The 19,517-nt window shown below is 44.3% G+C and overlaps 2 protein-coding genes across 15 annotated transcripts in view; one reads left to right on the top strand and one right to left on the bottom strand.

Annotated features, from left to right (window-relative positions):
* ARHGEF33 (Rho guanine nucleotide exchange factor 33) overlaps positions 1-6,576 on the bottom strand; it is a 29,202-nt gene extending 22,626 nt beyond the window's left edge. For all 7 annotated transcript variants that reach the window (XM_085054432.1, XM_085054433.1, XM_085054438.1 and 4 more), the window contains exons 1-2: positions 5,060-6,576; positions 507-661 (exon numbers count right to left, since the gene is read on the bottom strand). In XM_085054432.1, coding sequence (XP_084910558.1) covers positions 507-528 — 22 coding nt within the window. In that variant the 5' untranslated portion in view covers positions 529-661; positions 5,060-6,576. The remainder of the gene's footprint in view (positions 1-506; positions 662-5,059) is intronic.
* Positions 1-19,517, top strand: part of DHX57 (DExH-box helicase 57) — a 49,396-nt gene that overhangs the window by 24,446 nt on the left and 5,433 nt on the right. For 5 of the 8 annotated variants that reach the window (XM_085054424.1, XM_085054420.1, XM_085054423.1 and 2 more), the window contains 16 exons: positions 8,004-8,180; positions 8,944-9,024; positions 9,306-9,508; positions 10,255-10,407; positions 10,686-10,850; positions 11,584-12,386; positions 13,640-13,833; positions 13,974-14,095; positions 14,364-14,559; positions 15,313-15,437; positions 16,560-16,693; positions 17,269-17,323; positions 17,637-17,833; positions 18,302-18,418; positions 18,734-18,830; positions 19,292-19,465. In XM_085054424.1, the coding sequence (XP_084910550.1) occupies positions 9,315-9,508; positions 10,255-10,407; positions 10,686-10,850; positions 11,584-12,386; positions 13,640-13,833; positions 13,974-14,095; positions 14,364-14,559; positions 15,313-15,437; positions 16,560-16,693; positions 17,269-17,323; positions 17,637-17,833; positions 18,302-18,418; positions 18,734-18,830; positions 19,292-19,465 (2,726 nt within the window). In that variant the 5' untranslated portion in view covers positions 8,004-8,180; positions 8,944-9,024; positions 9,306-9,314. Of the gene's footprint in view, positions 1-8,003; positions 8,181-8,269; positions 8,343-8,943; positions 9,025-9,305; positions 9,509-10,254; positions 10,408-10,685; positions 10,851-11,583; positions 12,387-13,639; positions 13,834-13,973; positions 14,096-14,363; positions 14,560-15,312; positions 15,438-16,559; positions 16,694-17,268; positions 17,324-17,636; positions 17,834-18,301; positions 18,419-18,733; positions 18,831-19,291; positions 19,466-19,517 lie in introns of those variants that run through there. The other 3 variants (XM_085054421.1, XM_085054425.1, XM_085054426.1) reach the window with 3 other exon arrangements.

Genomic DNA, 19,517 nt, shown 5'->3' with positions numbered 1-19,517 from the left:
TTGAGCTTTGCAGACTTTGTAGAAGTGCAGCCAACCTTAGCAAGGACTGATTACATGCAAGCAATGTGGCCTGGATACATCCTGGTGCTTGCAAGATTGGGAGTGGTGCAGATATTTGGGCTGTGGCACTGACATGAACAAGAGCCCCTTGCTACAAAGCATGTGGGGGAGAGAAGCAGATCCTCATCGCAGCACCCTCATGTAAAACAGCTTTGGACAGTTAGAAGTCTCTCTACATCCTAAGGCAGAAGTGAGGCACAAGGCAAGAACAGGAATGACTTCCCACACTGGACATTGCAAATGCCACAGGAGTATTTTCTAGAGAGGAGAGGGAGGTGGTTCTAAAATCAGAGGTAAAAACATCAACCTCCAGTTATTTCTAAGAAACTGAACATCTGCCCACAGCTGCCACGGCTGAGTGGTGCTCTCAGGGGGCTGGCTGGTGGCCACGTTTCTCCCTTGCTGTCTTTCATGCTAGCAAGAAGTGAAATAAGAGGATGCTTTACCTTCGTGCTTGTTTGAGTCCATGGCTGCTATGGGGTGTGCGTCCTCGCAGGAACTCCTGTCCTCACTCTGGAGGGCTCTGGCTGGTCACTGGGAACATCCCATGGCTTAGAGCTGCCCACATGTGAGCCCTGGGGTGGGTCAGCTGATCTGAACCCTGAGTGCAGAAAGATGCAGAAAGGGTTTATTGAGCAAAGGTGCTCGAAATTCAGACAACAGAGGAAAGAGGAAGGATCTGAGAGGGAAGGAAGCATCCTAAAGATCTGTTTGGGTTCACAGTGCCTCCACAGAGTGTGTGCTGGTACAAACACCTCCCTCCCAGCCCAAGGCCATCTGTGCTTACATGGATAGGTGGCTAAAAGGTAGTGTCATCCCAGAGACTTTTCTCAGCAAGATACTTCTTGTATGAACACTGAGGCAAAAAATGCTGTAGTTTGAACAGCACATGAACATCTTGCACGGGTGTTCTGCATCGAAGAGCCAGCTTTTTGCTATGCAACCAGTCATCCAAAATGTGCTGATGTGAGTCATCCTTAGCTTTGCTATCAGAACTGGAGTGGCCAGAGTAATTATGGCACAGAGCTCTGCTGGCACAGCTCTGCCAAGAGCGCTCTGGTGGTTCAGAGAAGTCTGGGGTGATGTTTTCAGGGAAGCAGGCACAGAGAAAGGCACATAGCATGAAATAGGAGAACTGCAAAATAGAGCCCTGGGTAGCTACTGGAAATCAGAGCAGAAGCAGGTGCTTCTGGTGCAGTCAGCTTCAGGCCCTGCACTTTAAACCTGAGAGCTTTTGAGTGTGGAATTCCCAGGGGAGGAGGGTGGTGACACTATGAGTGCCACAGAGCACCCAGCTGGCTTCTTGCTGAGGGTATGGTGGGGCTGGCAGGTTTCCAACACAGTGCTGGACGGAGATGGAGTTAAGCATCTTCTTAAGACTGAGGGTTAATGAAAGGATAACCTTATTTGTAAGAGAGCTGTTTATAAGGTCATTTGCTAAGAAGATCTCTGACTCCTCAGGACGGAGGATCCCTTGGTGAGACGTGGAAAACCTGAGCAAAGCTGGAGGGACCTTGGAAGTGGGCTTTGTACAAATGGGCTGGGAAAGCTTCCAGGTGAATGCCTGGTTACAGTGAGATAAATCTTAGGGTTTGTTACATCTGTTTTCAATCAACTCATAGTATAACAGGTTTTTTTTTGTTCTGAAGACTCTTAAGAATCATTACAGAGTTTAAACGGGCAGGGACCTCTGGAGTTACCTGACTCAAAGCAGGGCTAACCTCAAAGCTAGGTTTGACGAGGTTGGCTCAGGGCCAAACCTAGTCAAGGTCTAAGTATGTCTCAGGCTAGAGAATTCTCAACCTTTCTGTGCCTGCATTCCAGGGCTACACTGCTCCTTTGAGGAAGAATTTTTTCCTTATGGCCAATCAAGGTTTCTTTTGTTGGAGTTTGTGCCCATTTATCTTTTCATTTGGTCTGTGAGAAAAGCCTGACTGTCTGGACTACAATCCCTATTAAGTAGTTGCAGGTAGCTAAACCAAATTTGCTCAGCCTCTCCCTCTATGTTCTAAGCTCCAGCCCTCTTCAGCAGGGAAAAAAAAAAAAAAGTTATTATATTTCTCTGGTATTAGGTATTCCAGAGAATGACAAGAATGTTGGTTCTCCTCTCTAGTAGTTTTGAGGAGAAGATACTTAAGTGTGTGTCTCTGAGAAAAACATATAAATTCAACTTCAGTAGTGAAGTTGTTAAAACTTTGCTCCCAATTTAAACTAGTCAGCACCATAGAAAATTCCTGAGGTGTTTGTAATTGGGCTGTTGAACTGGGACTAGTGTGCTTAACAGAGAATTGCTTTTGCAGTTCTGGGGGAAGAGGAATAAATAAGAAAGACAAAATAGGTATGAAAGAAACCTAAACCTCCTCTGTTTTCACTGGAAACAATGAAAACAACTTTTTGCTGGAAATTAATTTCTTTCTTTCTTTTTAGCATATTTTTGCCCATTCCATTAAGGACATATTTAAGCACAGTCTGTGTCCTCTGTAGAGCTCAGGAGTGAGGCTTTGAAACTGGGACAGTGGGGATGCCGCCATCCCCTCCTGCTCCAGGCAAACCAGGAGTTTTGCTATCTGAGTGCACTGCAAAGTAGGTTGACCTTGGTTAAGTGGGTCCAGAAGATCTTACCTGTTTTACCAGAGTAACTGTCTTTGTGTGTCCTCTATCTGCAGCCTGCAATTTCCTGAGTTACCCCTTGGTTCTTTGTTACATTAAATAATTGCATTAACATTGGCTCCTTTCCAGAATTTAGGGCTCAGTGCTGTACTCTGAATATGTAACATTGCCTCTCTCTCCCTGCTTCTTCTGAATTGCTGAATTTAAGGAGCAAAACTAATCAGTCCTTCCTCATCACTGGAACAGAACTTGAACCTCGCCCTGGTTTGGAGTGAAGCTTTGTCCTCTGTTCCCCTGGACTGAGGGTGGGGAAGCTGTTAACACTGTCTTCACCAGGGACCAGGATTTCAGTCAGCCTGGGGTGGCTGAACAGTGTCTGGCTTGTAGCTAAAGGGTGCAAAAAGGGGTTGGAAAATAGAAATGGTATTTGGCCCCAAGACTCTGGATGTGGGCTGCTTGGTCAAATCCTGCCTCTGCTGGCAGTGGACAGGGCCTGAGCTCACAGCATAGTCCAGGTGAGCAGGAGCCCTTGTATGGCTCTAGTTCAACCTCCTGCTCAAATCAAGACTAATGTCAAACTAGATCAACTGCCTCAGGACTCTGTCCAGCTCAAGTCTGGATATTTCCCACACTGGAGTCTTCAGAGCCACTCTGGGCCCTCCAGTACCCTGAAGAAGAATATTTTTCCTTACATCCAGTCAGGGTTTCCCTTAGCTGCAGCTTGTACCCAGTGCCTTTCACTGTACACCTCTGGGAAGATTCTGGATTCCATCTTCTTTACATCCCCCTTGAGGCAGTTAAAAGCTGGAGAGGACCTCCCCCTCCATGTTTTTGTCTCAGTCCTGAGCAAGTCCCACACCCTGGATGCACATACATGAATCCATGAGCACATCAGCAGCAAGTGCAAGCCCTCCATGAAGCTCCTTTCCTAAACCACTACCAGGCCTCCACCTGTGGGAAATCCAAGGTTTGCCTGACATGCCAGCCCACCATAGGGTAGTTCCCTCATCAACAAGGAGATGTTATTGTTCCTCTGCAAGCTCCCCACTGGACAGGCTCAGTGCCCAGTCACATGCAGCCATTCCCAGGCTGTGTGGGCCTGCCATTTAAGTCCAGGCACCCCTGCTTTAGGGACAAGAAATGGCAAAGATGTGTTTGTTTTTTCAGAGCTGAGCAATAAAACTCATTTACACTCCTGCAGCTCTCATCTAGTCAGAATAACATCTCCAGAGCAAAGCCCAGAGAAGTTTGAAGGTGTTAAAGCCACCAGATTCCTCCACCATGGCAAAAGGATGTATTTTCCCCTTTTGCTTCTATCTTCCCTCCATCAGCCAAATCTGCTAAGCCTATGAACCAAAGCCACCTCTGCTGTTAGTGACTGCCATGCTGCTGGGCACTGGTGACCAGCAAAGATTCATGCCCTGGTGCCTTGCTGGAGCTGCAGCCCCTCCTGCCCAGCACAGCAGCCAATGTGTTAACAGAGCCTGGGCCAGAACCCACTTCCCAGGAGATCCCCGAGGGAGAAGGGATGGATGGATGGATGGATGGAGAGAGGGGAGGCAGGTCCTGAAGCCTGCAGTGCCTCTGTGTGACCACACTCCCCTTTCCAGTGCTCCCCCAACGTGGAATGGCACAACTGGGGGAGAGAATCAGCTGTGCAGAGGATCATGGATCAAAAAGACTGATGGACTACACCAAGCATCAGCATGCAAACAGGCAAAGTTCAGTAAAGCATTTACAGCCTAGCCTTGGTGCACAACAGTTACTATTTGTCTGGCTTCCTGTCCCATTCTGCTTCTGAAATCATGATTTGGGTAACAGTGCAGGGGAATCCATGGGCACTTTTGCTGCTTCAGTTGTTAAGCATCCACAGTTTTCCTAAATAAATGCTTGGGATCTTCCTGGTGACTCTCAATCCTGCCGGCTGAGATTGCTGGCTGTTTTAAATATCCCACTTGGAGAACAACCCCCAGTCCTCTAAAGAGAACAAAAAATCAGTTATTTACTCTCATCACTCTTGCACTTTGTCTCCAACTAATTCTAATGCAGTTGTCATCCAAATATGTCAATTCAGCACGATACTTCAATTTAGCTCTTAAATGGTGAGAGCAAAAAAAGGGTTTTTTTAAAACTGGTATTTTAGAGACCCCACTATAAATGCTGCCTAACAAGGTTGTCCAGCACACTGAGAAGTTAAATCTCCATTCAGTCTTAGAAGAAATCAGCTGAAAATAACTGTGGGCACTGAAGATGCAAGATATACTAAATATCTTTTCATGTACTGCACACACAATATTAATTAGTTACAGCTCCAGCTTTTTCCAATAATATGAAAAATGGCATAATTAACCCCACTCTTCATCCCAAGCCGAGTACATTTTCAACTTACCCCAGGCTGGTTGAAGATCCTTCAGCAGCAGCGGTTGCTAGAGTTGGGAATTAGCAGTGTGCAAGAAAGGAGGGAGGGAGAGAGAGAGGAGAGCAATGGTGGCTTGACGTTTCCCAGGATGGGACTGTCACATGCTAATCACTGATTTGAAACGCAAGCATAACAAATGCCTTCTAATTATATAATCTTCGGGTCACATCCTCGCATGCCCATGCAAAAACCAGGACTGTGCACTTGGAAGAAGGCGATGCAGACTTTCTGACTTTTTAATTAGCATTGCACAGGGCTGGGGAGGGAGGGTGAGGAGCCCTGGGAAGTGATGGCAGAGGCCATGTGGGGCCATGTGCTGCTGTCAGGCTCAGAGGATCTTAAGTACCTCTTGTGGCACCCAGGCAAGACAACCTACAGCTGGGGACAGGGAAACAGGAACAGCTCCTCCCTTCTTTCTGACACTCTGGCTTTGCTAGGGATGCCAGGGCCAAGAGGGCATAGGAACCAAGGGCAAGGTTGCCAAAGTAGCCAAGGCAGGGGAGCAGCAACCACCAGCACTTGAGTATTTTCTGTTTCTTGTTAGATGATGCAAAATTTTGGGTAAAAATAAATAAGGACTTTGAGGGTGGGGAGAAGCAGCCTTCCACACCTGCTCCATTTCTTCCCTTAGGAGAATCAGCCCTTCACTGGAGCACTCTTTGCTCCAAAGGGCATCAAGAAAGCATGTGGAGAATGCAAGTAACCCAAGGCCAGGGGTGTCAGGGCAATGCTTGAGCCAATCCACTGAGTCGTTCTGAAGCATAAGAACAGGGAGACATAAAGGAGGCACAGTAACAAAAGGCAGAATAATTTCTCCCTGAAAGACAAAGATCTGCTTCAAAGATACCCTTCAGGCAGGAAACCTGAAATGTGAAACTGCACAGCCTAAATCAGTATAATTGCTGTGCAGCACAGATAAATGTGGAGCCCTAGCAAAGGAGCTGAAAGGACAGGCTCCTAAATTAACAGAAGCTCTCTGGAAGATGCTACTTCTGAAGTCAAGGACTAGGGACAGAGGACACAGTATTTCTTTTCTTTTTTGAGCTGGTAATTCAGAAGCAAAACAAAAGAAAATTTAACAAAATAGACTCTTCCCCTCAAGCACAAACTCAGGTGTCCTTTTGCAGTCCCCCTCTAGAAAATGGGAAGAGTGGAAGGCAAATATTTTCACTTGAAGACAAGAAAGCATCTGAGAGGCAAAACCCGTTGTGATCACACAGTGCATTTCCTCTGTTGCACTGAGCCATTTCTCCCAGAGCTGACTGCATCTCCTGTGGACAGGCTGCTCCCAGAGGTGGGTGTGTGGATCATGTAAGCCCTGCTGGAGCAGGCACTTTTGGGTGGCATGGAGTGTGAGCCAGCAGCATTCCTATGAACCATTCTTCCCCTTGTGGGGGTGGTGGGGAGCCTCATGGGGCAGAGCAGACCCAAATGGACCATCAGGGTGGTGACTGTGGCCATCTGCAGCAGCTGTTGTCTGTCTGAGCTGGGACCTGTGTTGGTTCTTATGATACAGGACTTCTACACTTCTGTAAGTTTAACAAATTAGCATATTTAACAATAGTGTCCAATTAAAGGAGTAGTTAGTTAAGTAATCTCCCCTTTTAGTTCTGCCTCATTTGGAGCTCCCCTGCCCCGAGTTTCTGGCCCCATATCTATTATGTCTAGGATATATGGTAAAAGAAAATAATACATCCTTGGCTAAAGAGGCAAGACTAAATAATATTTCAGGAATGTAGCATAGTATGTGTTAGAAGGTTAGCTTATTGTTCTAAAATGTAGGGGAAAAGGGGTAGGAAAACTACTGGGAGCTACAGCCATGTATTAGAAATCTACAAAGCTACAAATATATGAAAAAATATATAAAAAGCTTAGGCATTATTGTCACCCTCACTCTGAAACTGGTATAGCCTTCCTCCCTTTCAGTCTCACCCACTCAGCTTTGTAGAATATTGGAGAAGACCTCCAAAATCACCAAGTCTAACCATTAACCCAACACTGCCAGGCCTGTCAATAACCCATGTCCCCAAGTGCCACATCTACAGGGTGTTTTAACACTCCAAGGATGGTGATTCCCTTGGTTGTCTGCTCCCATGCCTGACCACCCCTTCCATGAGCACATTTCCTAACATGCAATCTAAACCTTCTGGTGCCTATATAACTTGGGTCAAAGTTACAAGATGCTTATATAGCTTGAGTTATAAGATACCAACAGAACCTGAATCATAACTTTCTATACCTCTATAGCCTGAATCATAACTTTCTATACAATGTAATAGCTAGTATATGGTTAACTAACTTCAAAATAGATAAGTATAATCTCAAAAATAGACAAGTATTGGGAAGCAGCAGAATGTACTAATAAGAAACTGGCAAATGTAAAGCCAATTAGCCACAAAATTGAGAATTAGACTGGTTAGATCCAGAAAGACCAAGGACCATCATAACTGTGCAGGCTCTGAAGACAAAGTTGAAAAGTTCAGATGTGAGGAAGACCTAGAGCCTTCATTGAAGAAGACCCCCAAGACCACCAAAATTGGGGAAGCACAAATGCAGTGCAGAAGAACTATTTATAACCATGAGATGACATTATGTAAATTAGTTCCGGTGCACATATGATGATAATGACATAGCAACATTAAGCAACACTTCCTATATAAATAAATCACAGCACTTGACAAAGGTGGGTGAGTTAGGAGGAAAAACCCCTCTGACCTCCAGCGCTGTAATAAACAATACCTGCTCTACAGACACCAGTCTGTGGGGTTTTATTTCTAGCCCATCTTTTCGGGCATCACTTTGGGCTGTTTCCTTTTGTCCCTGCTACCTGGGAGAAGAGGCCAACCCCGACCTGGCTACACCAGGTGGTAAGATAGAGAGTGATAAGATCTCCACTGAGCCTCCTCGTCTCCAGGCTGAACAGCCCCCAGTAACTTGTGGGTTGGTGCAGCGAGCACTGCCAAGATTGTTCAACCATCGCGCTTTTCTTTACTTGAGAACGCCGAAGATGCTTTAAAAACCGGCGTGGCTGTTGAGAAACAAACAGCGGTGTCACTGTCACAGCCACACGCACCGCAGGTTAAAGGCACAGGTAATTCCCACCCGGGGCGCTCCGTGAGAGGAGCGGGAGGAGCGGGGCGGAGCGGAGCCGAGCGGGGCGGGAGGAGCCGAGCGGGGCGGGCCGAGGCGCCGTGGCCCGGAAGGGAACGCCGCGGTTCCGGGTTGAGGAGTCCGGGAGCTGCCGGGCAGAGAGGTGGGAACGCTAGGGAAAAGGGGCGGTGGAGTTGCCGAGGGTGTCCCGGTTCCGCGGGGATGTGGTCCGGGGAACGCAGGGCTGGGGCGGGACTGAGGGTCCGCAGACACCCGGAGAGTGCCGTGGGGAAGGGCGGGAGGAGCCGGCGGAGCTGCTCCGTGCCCGGGCTCTGTGCTCTGAGCTCTGAGCTGAGGAGAAGGGACCCCGTGTGACAGCGGCTCTGGGGGCTCCTGCCCTGCTCGCCTTCCCTCTCAGGCTGCGCGGAGCGGGTCAGCTTGGCTCTGAGCTCCTGCCCAGCCCCCGTGGAGCTCCGGTGAGGAGAGCAACAGGACTGTGGGCTCCTGTCAGTGCTGGGAAGGATCCTGCTGGGAGAAGGGGCGGAGGCCTTCTGTTCTCCAAGACAAGTCCAGTCGCTCCTCTGACCATCTCCACAGAGCGTCAGAACCTGGGCAGCTCCCTGCAGAAGGGTGCCTAATGGGAGAAATTTTGAAAAAACATTGTATCTTCGGCTTTCGCTCCCCTTCCCTCTCAGCCCTTCAAGCTGCTGAGTTGGAAAGTGACGGGGCAGAGGCTGCTTTCTTCTATAAATTTTCTCTTGAAGGTTTGTCCTGTGTGCTTCCGTGTCCAAGAAAATTCCGTCAGAGTGGCAGAACTGGGGCTCCTAGGCTTGTCAGCACTGCAAGTAGGCTCATCCTTTTGCCAGAGAGTTTTGTCAAATTTGCAGTTTGTGGCTGAGGAATATTACTTTTTTTTTTCCCTAAAGCCACTGAGCTTACTAAACAATTCTCTAGAATAATATTCTTTGCTCCAGGTGCCTACAGACACTCCAACATGCAGATAATCAGCTGCAGTTTGAGAGAGTGTCTTCTCTTGCCACATAGAAAAACAAATAATGTGTGCTCAGATATACACAATGTGCTTAATCACCTTCGTAACTGAGGGCTGTTTTTTCCCCTTCTTCAGCAGGAGAACATGAGTTGGGCAGGCAGGAAAAGAGGAAAGCCCAACAGAGGAGGAGGGAGAGGGAGAGGAGGCGGTGGAAGACGAGGAGGCAGCAGTGGCCATTCAAACAAGCCTCAACTTGGTGCAAATAGGAAATGTTCAGCCAGAATTTGGGATGATGGAGATGATTTTTGTCTCTTTGAGGAACCAAGGCTAGAATCCAGGTATTTATATTAATTTGGGGGGGGGGGGTTGGCATAGAGATGTCTGGGATACTTTGGGGTTTTTTGGGATACTTTGGGGCATTTGGGATACTTTTTGGATGTTGGCATACACAGACATTTGGGGCCAGTTTTTGGACGTGTCTGAATATAGAAAAGAGTGAAAGAGTGATGAAGGTGTTTCAGGATGAAGCAGTTTTTACATGTCTTTTTTTGACTAACATTTTATAAATTTTATAGCTAGTAAAGTGTTTTACTTTTTAAAGATTAGATCTTCTGACTTTCTTCTTTGGTCATAAAGTAATTTCAGGACACTTTTGGTCAGAACACACTAATAAACACAGGATATTAATTTTATATATATTTTGTATATTTATATATACAAATTTATATAATTTTGTATATTACAAAACAGAAGCTGGGCCATGGAAAATGAACAGTTTAGAATTAGTTTAGTATCCAATGTGTGTTCTGACCAATCCAGCTAGGAAATATGTGGTTGTATTGTAGTCTAAGGAAGGCTTTACCTAGCAAAGTGTTCAGTAAATCACTTTGGATATGACATAGGACACAATACATATATGGTTATGTGTGTGTGCAAAGACACACAAATCCTGGTCATGTAATGGACTTGTCTTATTTTGATTTTCCTGTTTTGAATTACAAGCTTGGGCCCTAACATCTCAATTCAGTCAAGAACATTTGTGCCAGGCAAATAACTCATGGTTATGTCGTATTTTAATTTGTAGATCAAGTGCCCCTGCCAGAAGAGGAGGGCAAATGAAAGAGAGACCTGAAGCAAGAATGCCTCTGCAGACCATACACATGACATCAGAGAATCAGAGAAGAGTCAAAGAACTTCTTCAAGAGCTGCAAGGGCAGGAGCTGGCTCCTGAATCAGAGTTAGTTTAAATGGAGGCACTGCTTCCAGCTCTTCTAGATGAGCATACTTTAGCAAGCATACTGTTAGAAATGAAAACAGTACTTTTTCCCTTAACTTTTAATTATATCTCAAATACTGTTGTTTTGACTCGGCTTTGTTCTTCTACAGTATTAACTCTGGGAAAGGGGTAGCCAAACTTCCATTTAAATGAAGGATTTGAAAGTGCAGAGGCAGAGTTTTATGTCTACTCAGCAGTTGAATTTTGTTTCATTTTAACTTGCTAACTCTCTTTATCAGTGTAGTTGGAGAAGATGATGACGAGCCTGATTACCTCGATGATGAGCAGTGCTGGTCAACAGAGCAGGAAGCTTCTGATGTAAGGCCAAGGTTGTCTGCTGAGCCAGCTGAGCACAGAATTGTAGATAGTGAAGTGTCTTCATTTGCTGTGCACAAACTCTCCAGGTGATGCTTTTTTAGTGAATAATTTGTATCTTGAAGAGGTAAATCACTGGTCTCAATACTCTGTAAGCCCTCAGGGTCTGGACTTCCTCTTGACCCTGGGGTGGTTCTGTGTTCAGGACTGATGAGTTTGTATTTCCTACAAATTTAATCCTCAACTAGGTGAATTTAAAATAATGATTTTATGAAAATAAATCTCTCCAGCCTTTTCCAGTGAGGTTTTTCATTCTTTCTCCAAGGCAATGAGACAAATTTTAGGAAAGCTCAGAGAGCATTGCTGCTATATTTATGTTTCTCCCAAGTAGGTAATGTTTCAAAACCTTGTAATGGTTCTTCATCCATTTTGCTCAGACATGAGTGTTTATTAAATGCTTCTGCTTTGTTTGGTAGTATTTTATATGTGTCAGCTTTTTCTGAAGAGTTTAATTTCTATAGTTCAAATGGGAAATCTAATGCTGTAACTATTATGTGCTACATTCTGATGTGTGAGATAGTTGCCACATAAACTAATTTGTCTTAGAGACCACAGACCAGCATTCAGAGACACCACATGGCTGCCTGCCACTGTCACTTAAAAAAATATTTTGCTGTGGGATTTTTTTCTCCAATGGTTGTAATAATGTCTCATGCCATACATGCTCCCTTACTTTAAACCTAACCAAGCAGATTTGTGGTTATTTTGCTTCATATGAGCCTCTCACTGACTTGTTGCCCTGTTTTCTCTGCTTTGGTGCAGGTATGGTTTTGACTGTGAGCGTTGTAGGGCGGTTCTGAGATCCTGCAATGGTAATATTGGGGCATCATTGGAGTATTTGCTGTTGCAGTGCTTCTCTGAAAGGTATGGAGACAAGATGCAGGTTTCTGCAGCAGCTGCTGAAGCCAGTCAAGAGGAATGTTTAGAGCAGAGACAAGAAGAAGCTTTTGCCCTCCGGTCAATCTATGGAGAAAAATTTGTGGAAAGAATTAAAAATCGTGTTTGGACTTTTAGTTTGGAATTGGACTACCTAGCAAACAGGCTCAGCAAATCAAAACAAAAGGGTGCAAAGGACACAGCAAAACAGACTCCAAAGGCAATATGTAAATTTTACCTCCAAGGAGGCTGCAGGTTTGGTTCCAAATGCAGATTTGGACATGAATTCCCTCCAAATCATCCACTAAACCCATCCAAGAACTCTGTAGATGATGCACATCTCAGACAAAGTGATGGTCCCATATATGAACTTGAAGTAAGATTTCCTGACGAAAACAAATATCCTCTTCAGGCACCTCTTGTGGCATTTTACTCCACCGACGAGAATCTGCCGCTTGCTTGTCGCCTGCACATTGCTGAATTCCTCTTTGGAAAGGCCTTGGCAGCTGCAGAGACTCATGAGCCAGTGGTGTACACCTTGGTGACTTGCTTGGAAGATGAGCACGAAATCAGTGAGTTACTGAGCAATACTCAGCACAAGTTCAGTGCTCCTCCTGTGTCCCTGCTGGCAGCACCTCCTGTAAAGCCACAGACAGAGAGTGCACCTGCTTCAGATCAACTGGCTGAAGGTACAGCAAATCTCCTCTATGGTTTCTGGGCTAAGAACAGTCAGATTTAAAAGAAAAAAATGAGAGGGACAAGGCAGAGCCCCCAGTTCAGCCATCTGTTCCAAATCTATTTCTGGAGATTAAAGTCATATGGTGAGCCAGATCCATGAGCTGTCTGTGTCTTGGGAAGTTCCTTCTGTAATCAAGCTGCAGCAGAGAGGTTTTGTGCTGGCCAGACTGAGTTAAAGGAGCACAGAGTTTGGTGTGGCAGAGTGAGTGATGCCCATTCCTACACAATCCATGCAAAGCACTGGGAGATAATGGTGTGAGCTCACCAAAATGAACCTGAGAAATTGCTTGGAAGGGAACAGGGAAGGTTGTTTGCAAGCTTTGCTGCATCTGCTACTCAGTAATTCATGAACCTCTTTTTTTAGATTACTTAAAATTACCAACACCACCTCAAAATTAACTTATAAAGGTGGATTTAAGGCTAGGCAAATGTAGCAAGTGGTTAGAGAACGTTCAAGGTATCATTCTTTTTACTTATGCTGGTGCAACTAGGTTGGTTTCACAAGGTGAGAGGTTGAGGCTGTGTCACTTGTGGCAGGGTGACAGCAACTCAGTGGCATAGGTGACTTTCAAGCTCTCAGCTCCAAAACCGCTTTTATCTACGGTAAGCTTTTTTCAAAAGAGCTTTCTAGAACAACTGCATCAAGTTGTAGAGCACTTAAATAGTGACAAACTGTGGTTTTGCTACAGTAAGACAAATTATTCAATTTTTTTAACAGCTCTGCATAAAGACACCTTTGTTCCAGAAACTGAGATGACAAATAACTTTAGTTAAATAATTCTTTATGCTATGAAATACCTTATTTAGATGAAAGTAAACTTTGAAGGGCTGGCTGACAGTCTGAGCAAATCCTTCTTCAGTTGAGAGCTGAATCTTTCTTCAGTGAGCTGAGGCACATGAAAACCATTCAGGAAGGCAAACCACTTGCCCTCCTGGTTCACTGTGTGGCCACTCAGACCACGGTGCAGGGGTAGTGACAAGTGAGATGGGGCTGGAGAAGTTGTAGTTGGTTTGATGAGGTAAGGGGAGGTTTGCTGGTAATGTTGAACAAAGTGCATGTCAGAAACAGTCCTGCAGACCCTCAGGTCTAGTCTAACAAGGTTCTTTGTTGGGAATGCTGCTGGAACAGATGTCTCTTCTCTGCATTGCTGATGAGGTCCTGTTCCTTAGTAACTATATTTAACTGTGCACTCTCTGTCTCAAGCCTCAAATGTATCAGAGCCTCAGGAAGAAGAGGTGGTGGCAGAAGAGGAGGAGGAAGAAGAGCCTGCACAAGTCGTTGTGGAGAATGAAAGTTATGTGAACTTGAAGAAGAAGCTTTCCAAAAAGTATGATGTGCAGGCGAAGTCTCTGTATAATGAAAATGTTAAGATCTGTGCACAATTTCGGCAGAGAAAGGTACAGTGTGCTGAACATGGTATATTTTTTCTTGCTTACTTTAGAGAAGTAAATATTTAAGAGACAAGCTGTTGTTTCAAATGGTTCTATTCCATCCCAGTGGTGTTCTTACTGTTGTGCTGTCTCTTTTTATGCATCAGTCTTCCCGGCACTTCCAGTCCATGCTGCATGAAAGACAGAAGCTCCCTGCATGGCAAGAGAGAGAAAACATTCTGGATTTGCTTGAGAGTCACCAAGTCCTTGTTGTGAGTGGCATGACAGGGTAAGAGTGTGATTGTCCATACAGATTTTATGTATCAAAGTATCCACAGAAGAACGTGAAATCTGATCCATGTTCTGGAAAGGCTGGGGTGGTGGCTCATCCTGTGATCAGTGTGACCAGTGACAGCAGTCCTAGGTGCACTTCATGTGAAGGATCACACTAAATGAAGCAAAGCAAATTTCAAGTGGAATGCAGTCACCTTAGTTTGCATGGATTGAAGGTCTTGGATATGTGGGGTTTTTAATTAATTCCTGATCTTGTTGTGCAGATGTGGGAAAACCACTCAGATTCCTCAGTTTATCTTGGATGCTTCATTGCAAGGATCTCCAAGCAGAGTTGCAAACATCATCTGCACTCAGCCTCGCAGGATCTCTGCCATCTCTGTGGCTGAACGTGTAGCCAAGGAAAGAACAGAAAGGATTGGACTCACTGTTGGGTATCAGATCCGCCTGGAAAGTGTAAAGGTACATTTGCTTTGCTTGCTGCTTTTCATTTATTCCTATTAAAATGTGCTTAGTGCTTCTCTGGTGTACAGAATCCCTGCCCAATACCTGCCATGCAGTGAGATAAGCAAGGTAGTATCATCTATATTTTATAAAATACTGTGAACCATGTTCTACATTTTATTTCATCTCAAGTTGCACAGTTCACTTTCCAGAATGATAGTGCAGTGCTGTGTCTTGTGGGTTTGCTTTCTGTTGAGCAAGGTGAAGGGGTTTGAGAGTGTGAGTAATCCTGCTGTCCTTTGGAAGGCTACTGGCTTCTTTTCTGCCTGTTGCCATTCCCATGTGTCTCCTAAGTGGAGACTGAAGGGTGCAGCTACAGTCAGCCAGAAATGGGGGCTTGAATCCAAACTGCTGTCTTGGAAGTGAAGTTTTCGCTGTGTTACAGCTGATTTGCTTTTTCCAAGAAGCTAAAAAAAGAGACTCACCAACTCTTTCTAGGGAGAGAGATCTGAGTTTGGGAGAAAACAATATCCACAGGAAAAGCAGTTCAGATTTTTTGATAGCTAACAATATCCCTTGGTAAGAAGCAGGTGTTCTCATTTTCAGTCAAGAGATTAAAATCCAGCACCCCACCTCCACCAAGGAGTGCTTGTTCTGTCTCTGTCAAGCCTGGCACTGAGCTGAAACCAAATGCTTTACAGCAACACACATTCTCTTTGCACTGTGTTAATTTGCCCAGAGTCAACTGAATGATTTTTCTTACCCTTCAAGTCCTCAGCTACCAGGCTCTTGTACTGCACTACTGGTGTGCTCTTGAGAAGGCTGGAAGGAGATCTGACTTTGCAGGGAGTCACACATGTTATTGTTGATGAAGTTCATGAAAGAACGGAAGAAAGGTAAATAATCTCTTAATCCTGTAAGTGAAATGAAGAAATGTAGTCTGAAGAATAAAGGTGACTAAGGTCCTGTGGCAGTAATGTGGGATGGTGGAAGGAGTCTGGGTTTAAATTCTTGTCTTTGGGTAATAGGAAATTGTGTTGCAGCAGCTTGTGAAAAAGCTCATTTCTCATAAATTGCTGTGCCTCCAGTGTGCCCTCACATTGCAGTGGTGTTGCAAAGAGGTTTTGGATGGGTTTGGAGTGTTAAATAACTTTCAACCAGAGCTGTCTGTTTCTTACACTTGCCTTTTTTCAACTTTTATCAAATACCATAATTCTTCACATGCCTTTTGGGGAATTTTTTCTCCTGATGCAGGCTTCAGCAGAGCAAGGGACAAGTGCTCATGTTTCCTTTCAGTCTGTAGATTTTACTGGTTCTAGACAGTCTCATCCTATCCTGCTCTTGCCTCCTGCAGTTTTACCCCACTTACCTGCTGATCACAGGCAAAGGAGAATGTCTGTCAGTATCTCTGTAAATTAAGTGGTGAGCATCCTTTGCTTTGTTTTCATTGTCAAACACTGCAGCGCAGTGGGTTTCCAGGAGGCTTTTTCTGCTACCTGTTGTTCTGCAGCTCAGGTGATCTTTTAGCCTCTTGAAAGGGCTTGTGTCTCTCAAGGATTCTTCTTCCTTCTCATTTAAAATTGCTTCAAGCTAGTCTTCTAGTCATGCCACAAAAGCTATAAATACATAGGGAAGAATACAGTGAGCAGGGAAGAGTGGGTAAGTTTGAATAACTCTTCCAGTGAAGAAGAGGAGGCAAAAGGACTCATCTGTTACTTTGACTTATTTTTTTATCCAGTGTTCTTGTGCTGTCATTATTGTAAGTAATTTATAAAGCTTTTAAATGTTGTGTAAATGGTTTGGTTAAGTAATCCTGGCACTCCAGTAAGGGACAGCCAAAAAAGAGTCAGATTTGCAAATTGCCTTCCACAAGGCCATTCTGAGAAGCTCATGCTTCTGGTTAAGGTGTTGCTGTGCTGTTGGAAACACCAGGAAGGTGGACAGAATGGGGAGGAAAACAGAGACTCTGAAAGTTAAGACTGAAGAAATTCAACTGTTCTTTTGCTTGTTTTCTTCAGTGACTTCCTGCTGCTGGTTTTGAAGGATATAATGGTTCAGAGGCCAGACCTGCGCATTATACTGATGAGTGCCACCCTGAATGCAGAGCTTTTCTCTCAGTACTTTCACTCCTGTCCAGTCATTAACATACCAGGTGAAAACCATTCATTTTTGTGACCATTCATTGTTTTAGAGATTTGTTTTCAGTATTTCTTCTCGCAAAGTGTTTCTCAATTCAAGATGAGGATGTGTACAAGAAATACAATTCCAAGGGGTTAGAGGGAAAGACTGATGAGATTTAGGAGAGAAAGGACTTGGAAATGCTGACATTTCAAAATTTCCCTCCTCAGAAGACAAGCATTATATGGTGTGCATGGCGTGGTTCCCTGGGTTAGTTTCACCACAGCTGAAGACTATTCTGTATCCTTGTGAAAAAAGGATCAGTGAGAGGATCCAGGTGGATGTGTACACATTTAGCCAAATGTGCCTTTTAAATTGCTGAGTTATTAAAGCCTTTTCCGGCCTGTCCTTGAACACTCAGTACTTGGAAGGCACCCACTGTTTGTCCTAGTCAGAAATTGTGTTGAAGAGTGCAGTGTAGATGGGAGCTGTGAATCCAGTGTATGTCATAATAACCTATATAAAATTACAATAATCTTTGGTCTTTTTCTTTTTTCCTACATGTTGTGTGGCACATGTAGATAGATTTATTCTCATGTTTCCTTTCAGGTCGAACGTTTCCTGTGGATCAGTTTTTTCTGGAAGATGTGATAGCAATGACAAGGTGTGAAATTCATATATTCACAGATGTATTTGGGTGGTGAGGCTGAGGCTGCACTTTTGACCTTGAGACTGCAGTAGTTCTGTGCATGTATTTAAAAAGTAGATCCTCTCAGATCTCCCCCATGACCAGCACTCTTGGAGCTCTACTAAAGCATGTAGATCTTCATATTATCTATGGTTTTGCAACCTGCTTATACAAAGTTACTCTCTCAGACTTATAAAAAATATTTCTGATAACCTATCCCAGTAGTTAATTATTAGAAGTAGATTGTTAGGCTGCATTCCACACCACCAAATGTTCTTCTGCTGTCCAGGTATGTTTTAGAGGACAGCAGTCCCTACAGGAGGAAGGTGAAGCAAGAACAGAATGCAAGACACAAAAGAACTGCATTTGAAGAAGTGGAGGAAGACCTGAGACGTGCTGGCCTTCTGGAAACCACTGACACTGTGGTCAGAGATTCAGACCCAGACCAAAAATTAACTCTGAAGCAGCTCCTTATAAGATACAAAGGTGAGCTCCTTCTTGAATTTAACAAATTGGCACACAGACAACATGGGATATTAGCACATGCTACTGTATGTTGAATGCTTGTATACAATTCAGAGTTTTGCACTTGTGAAGTTTTAGATGAAGAACTTCCTGCCAGTTTGAAAAAAAAAGTAAAAGAGAAACCATTGTTCTCTTAAACTACAGCAAGCATCTTGGCTGAAACCAGGTTTTAGCATCTGAAAATAGACAACTTTCAGCTACTGTCTCTTTCCATCCCTTTTCAGATGCCTTGTTAGTTCCACTTTCCTCTCAGTATCTGTTCTTGCTGAAGCAGATTTGCTTGAGGCACAGCATGGATCTGCCCTCTTCAGGTCTAAGCCAGGTGCTCCTTAAGCTGTGACTGGTTGTGCAGCCTCACTGGTTCCATGCATCCACAGATGTTTTTTGCAAGAAATGGATTTACTGTGTGTTTCACTTCTTTTTTCCCAGGGGTTAGCAAGTCAGTGTTGAAAACAATGTCTGTCATGGACTTGGACAAAGTTAATTTGGAATTAATTGAAGCTTTGCTGGAATGGATAGTTTCTGGCAGACATTCATACCCTCCAGGTAATTACATTGTCCTTGGGAGATAAACATAAGATTTTTGGAAGCTTCTTAGACAGCGCAAAGCTAATGATTTGCATATAGAGTTTCTGTAGCTGCTGACTGTTTTTGAAAAAAATTAATTTCTAGTTGAGTTACAAAACAAAACTTGTGATATAAATGGGAGGGGAAAGGTGAGAAAATTGTCTGCTTTGGAAAGTCTCTTGTGAAGGACCATTACATTCTGTGTGGGTTTTTTTTTTGTACTATAATTGCACATTAATAAAATCTCATGCTGTCCTTTCTGTTGACGATTTTTTTTTGTATGTACATGTGTAGGTGCTGTGTTGATATTTTTGCCTGGCCTAGCAGAAATCAAGATGCTTTATGAGCAGCTTCAGTCTAATGCTCTTTTTAATAACAGGCACAGCAAGAGGTAAGGCAGAAAAGCTCCAAAACTGTCAGTCTTTACCCATAAATAAACAGCCATTTCCTGCACAAAGCCTGCCTTTATCCTAGGATAAATAAAGGTTATTGAATGTTTTAGCTGACTCCAGTCAGGCTAATTCCTTTTCTACTATCTTGTTGGCTCTCTCCTTTTGGTTTTCCTCCTCAGCTCAGGAAGGGCAGTGGTTGAAGTTCTCAGAGACCCTAGTGAGGAGTGCTTTCCATTTTGTGCTCTGCATGATCCGGGCTGCTGAAACTTCATCTCAGCCCTTGAATTGTATCAGAATGTTTGCTGAGTTATGTTCAGTTGTGGCCTTAAGCTGTTATAAGGAGAAGTAACACTCTGGACAATGGCTAGCACTAGTGAGGCAAAAGTGTGTGCAGGCAGATTGTTCCCAAGAGGAGAAAGGCTGGAGATGTCCTGAGCATGTTGTCCTATTGTCCTTGCAGGTGTGTTGTTTATCCACTTCATTCCTCACTATCCAGTGAAGAACAGCAGTCTGTGTTCCTCAGGCCTCCTGCTGGAGTTACCAAAATCATCATCTCTACTAACATTGCAGAGACATCTGTCACCATTGATGATGTGGTCTATGTGATTGACTCTGGAAAAATGAAAGAGAAGAGGTACTGGGATTCATTCCTTGGGGTTTTGTAAGCTGGGAGACTTTCATGCCTT

The sequence above is a fragment of the Lichenostomus cassidix genome, chromosome 3, assembly GCF_008360975.1.
Source record: "Lichenostomus cassidix isolate B80296 chromosome 3, HeHo_3.0, whole genome shotgun sequence".
Taxonomy (NCBI): Eukaryota; Metazoa; Chordata; class Aves; order Passeriformes; family Meliphagidae; genus Lichenostomus; species Lichenostomus cassidix.
This window is presented reverse-complemented; position numbering and strand designations above follow the sequence as displayed.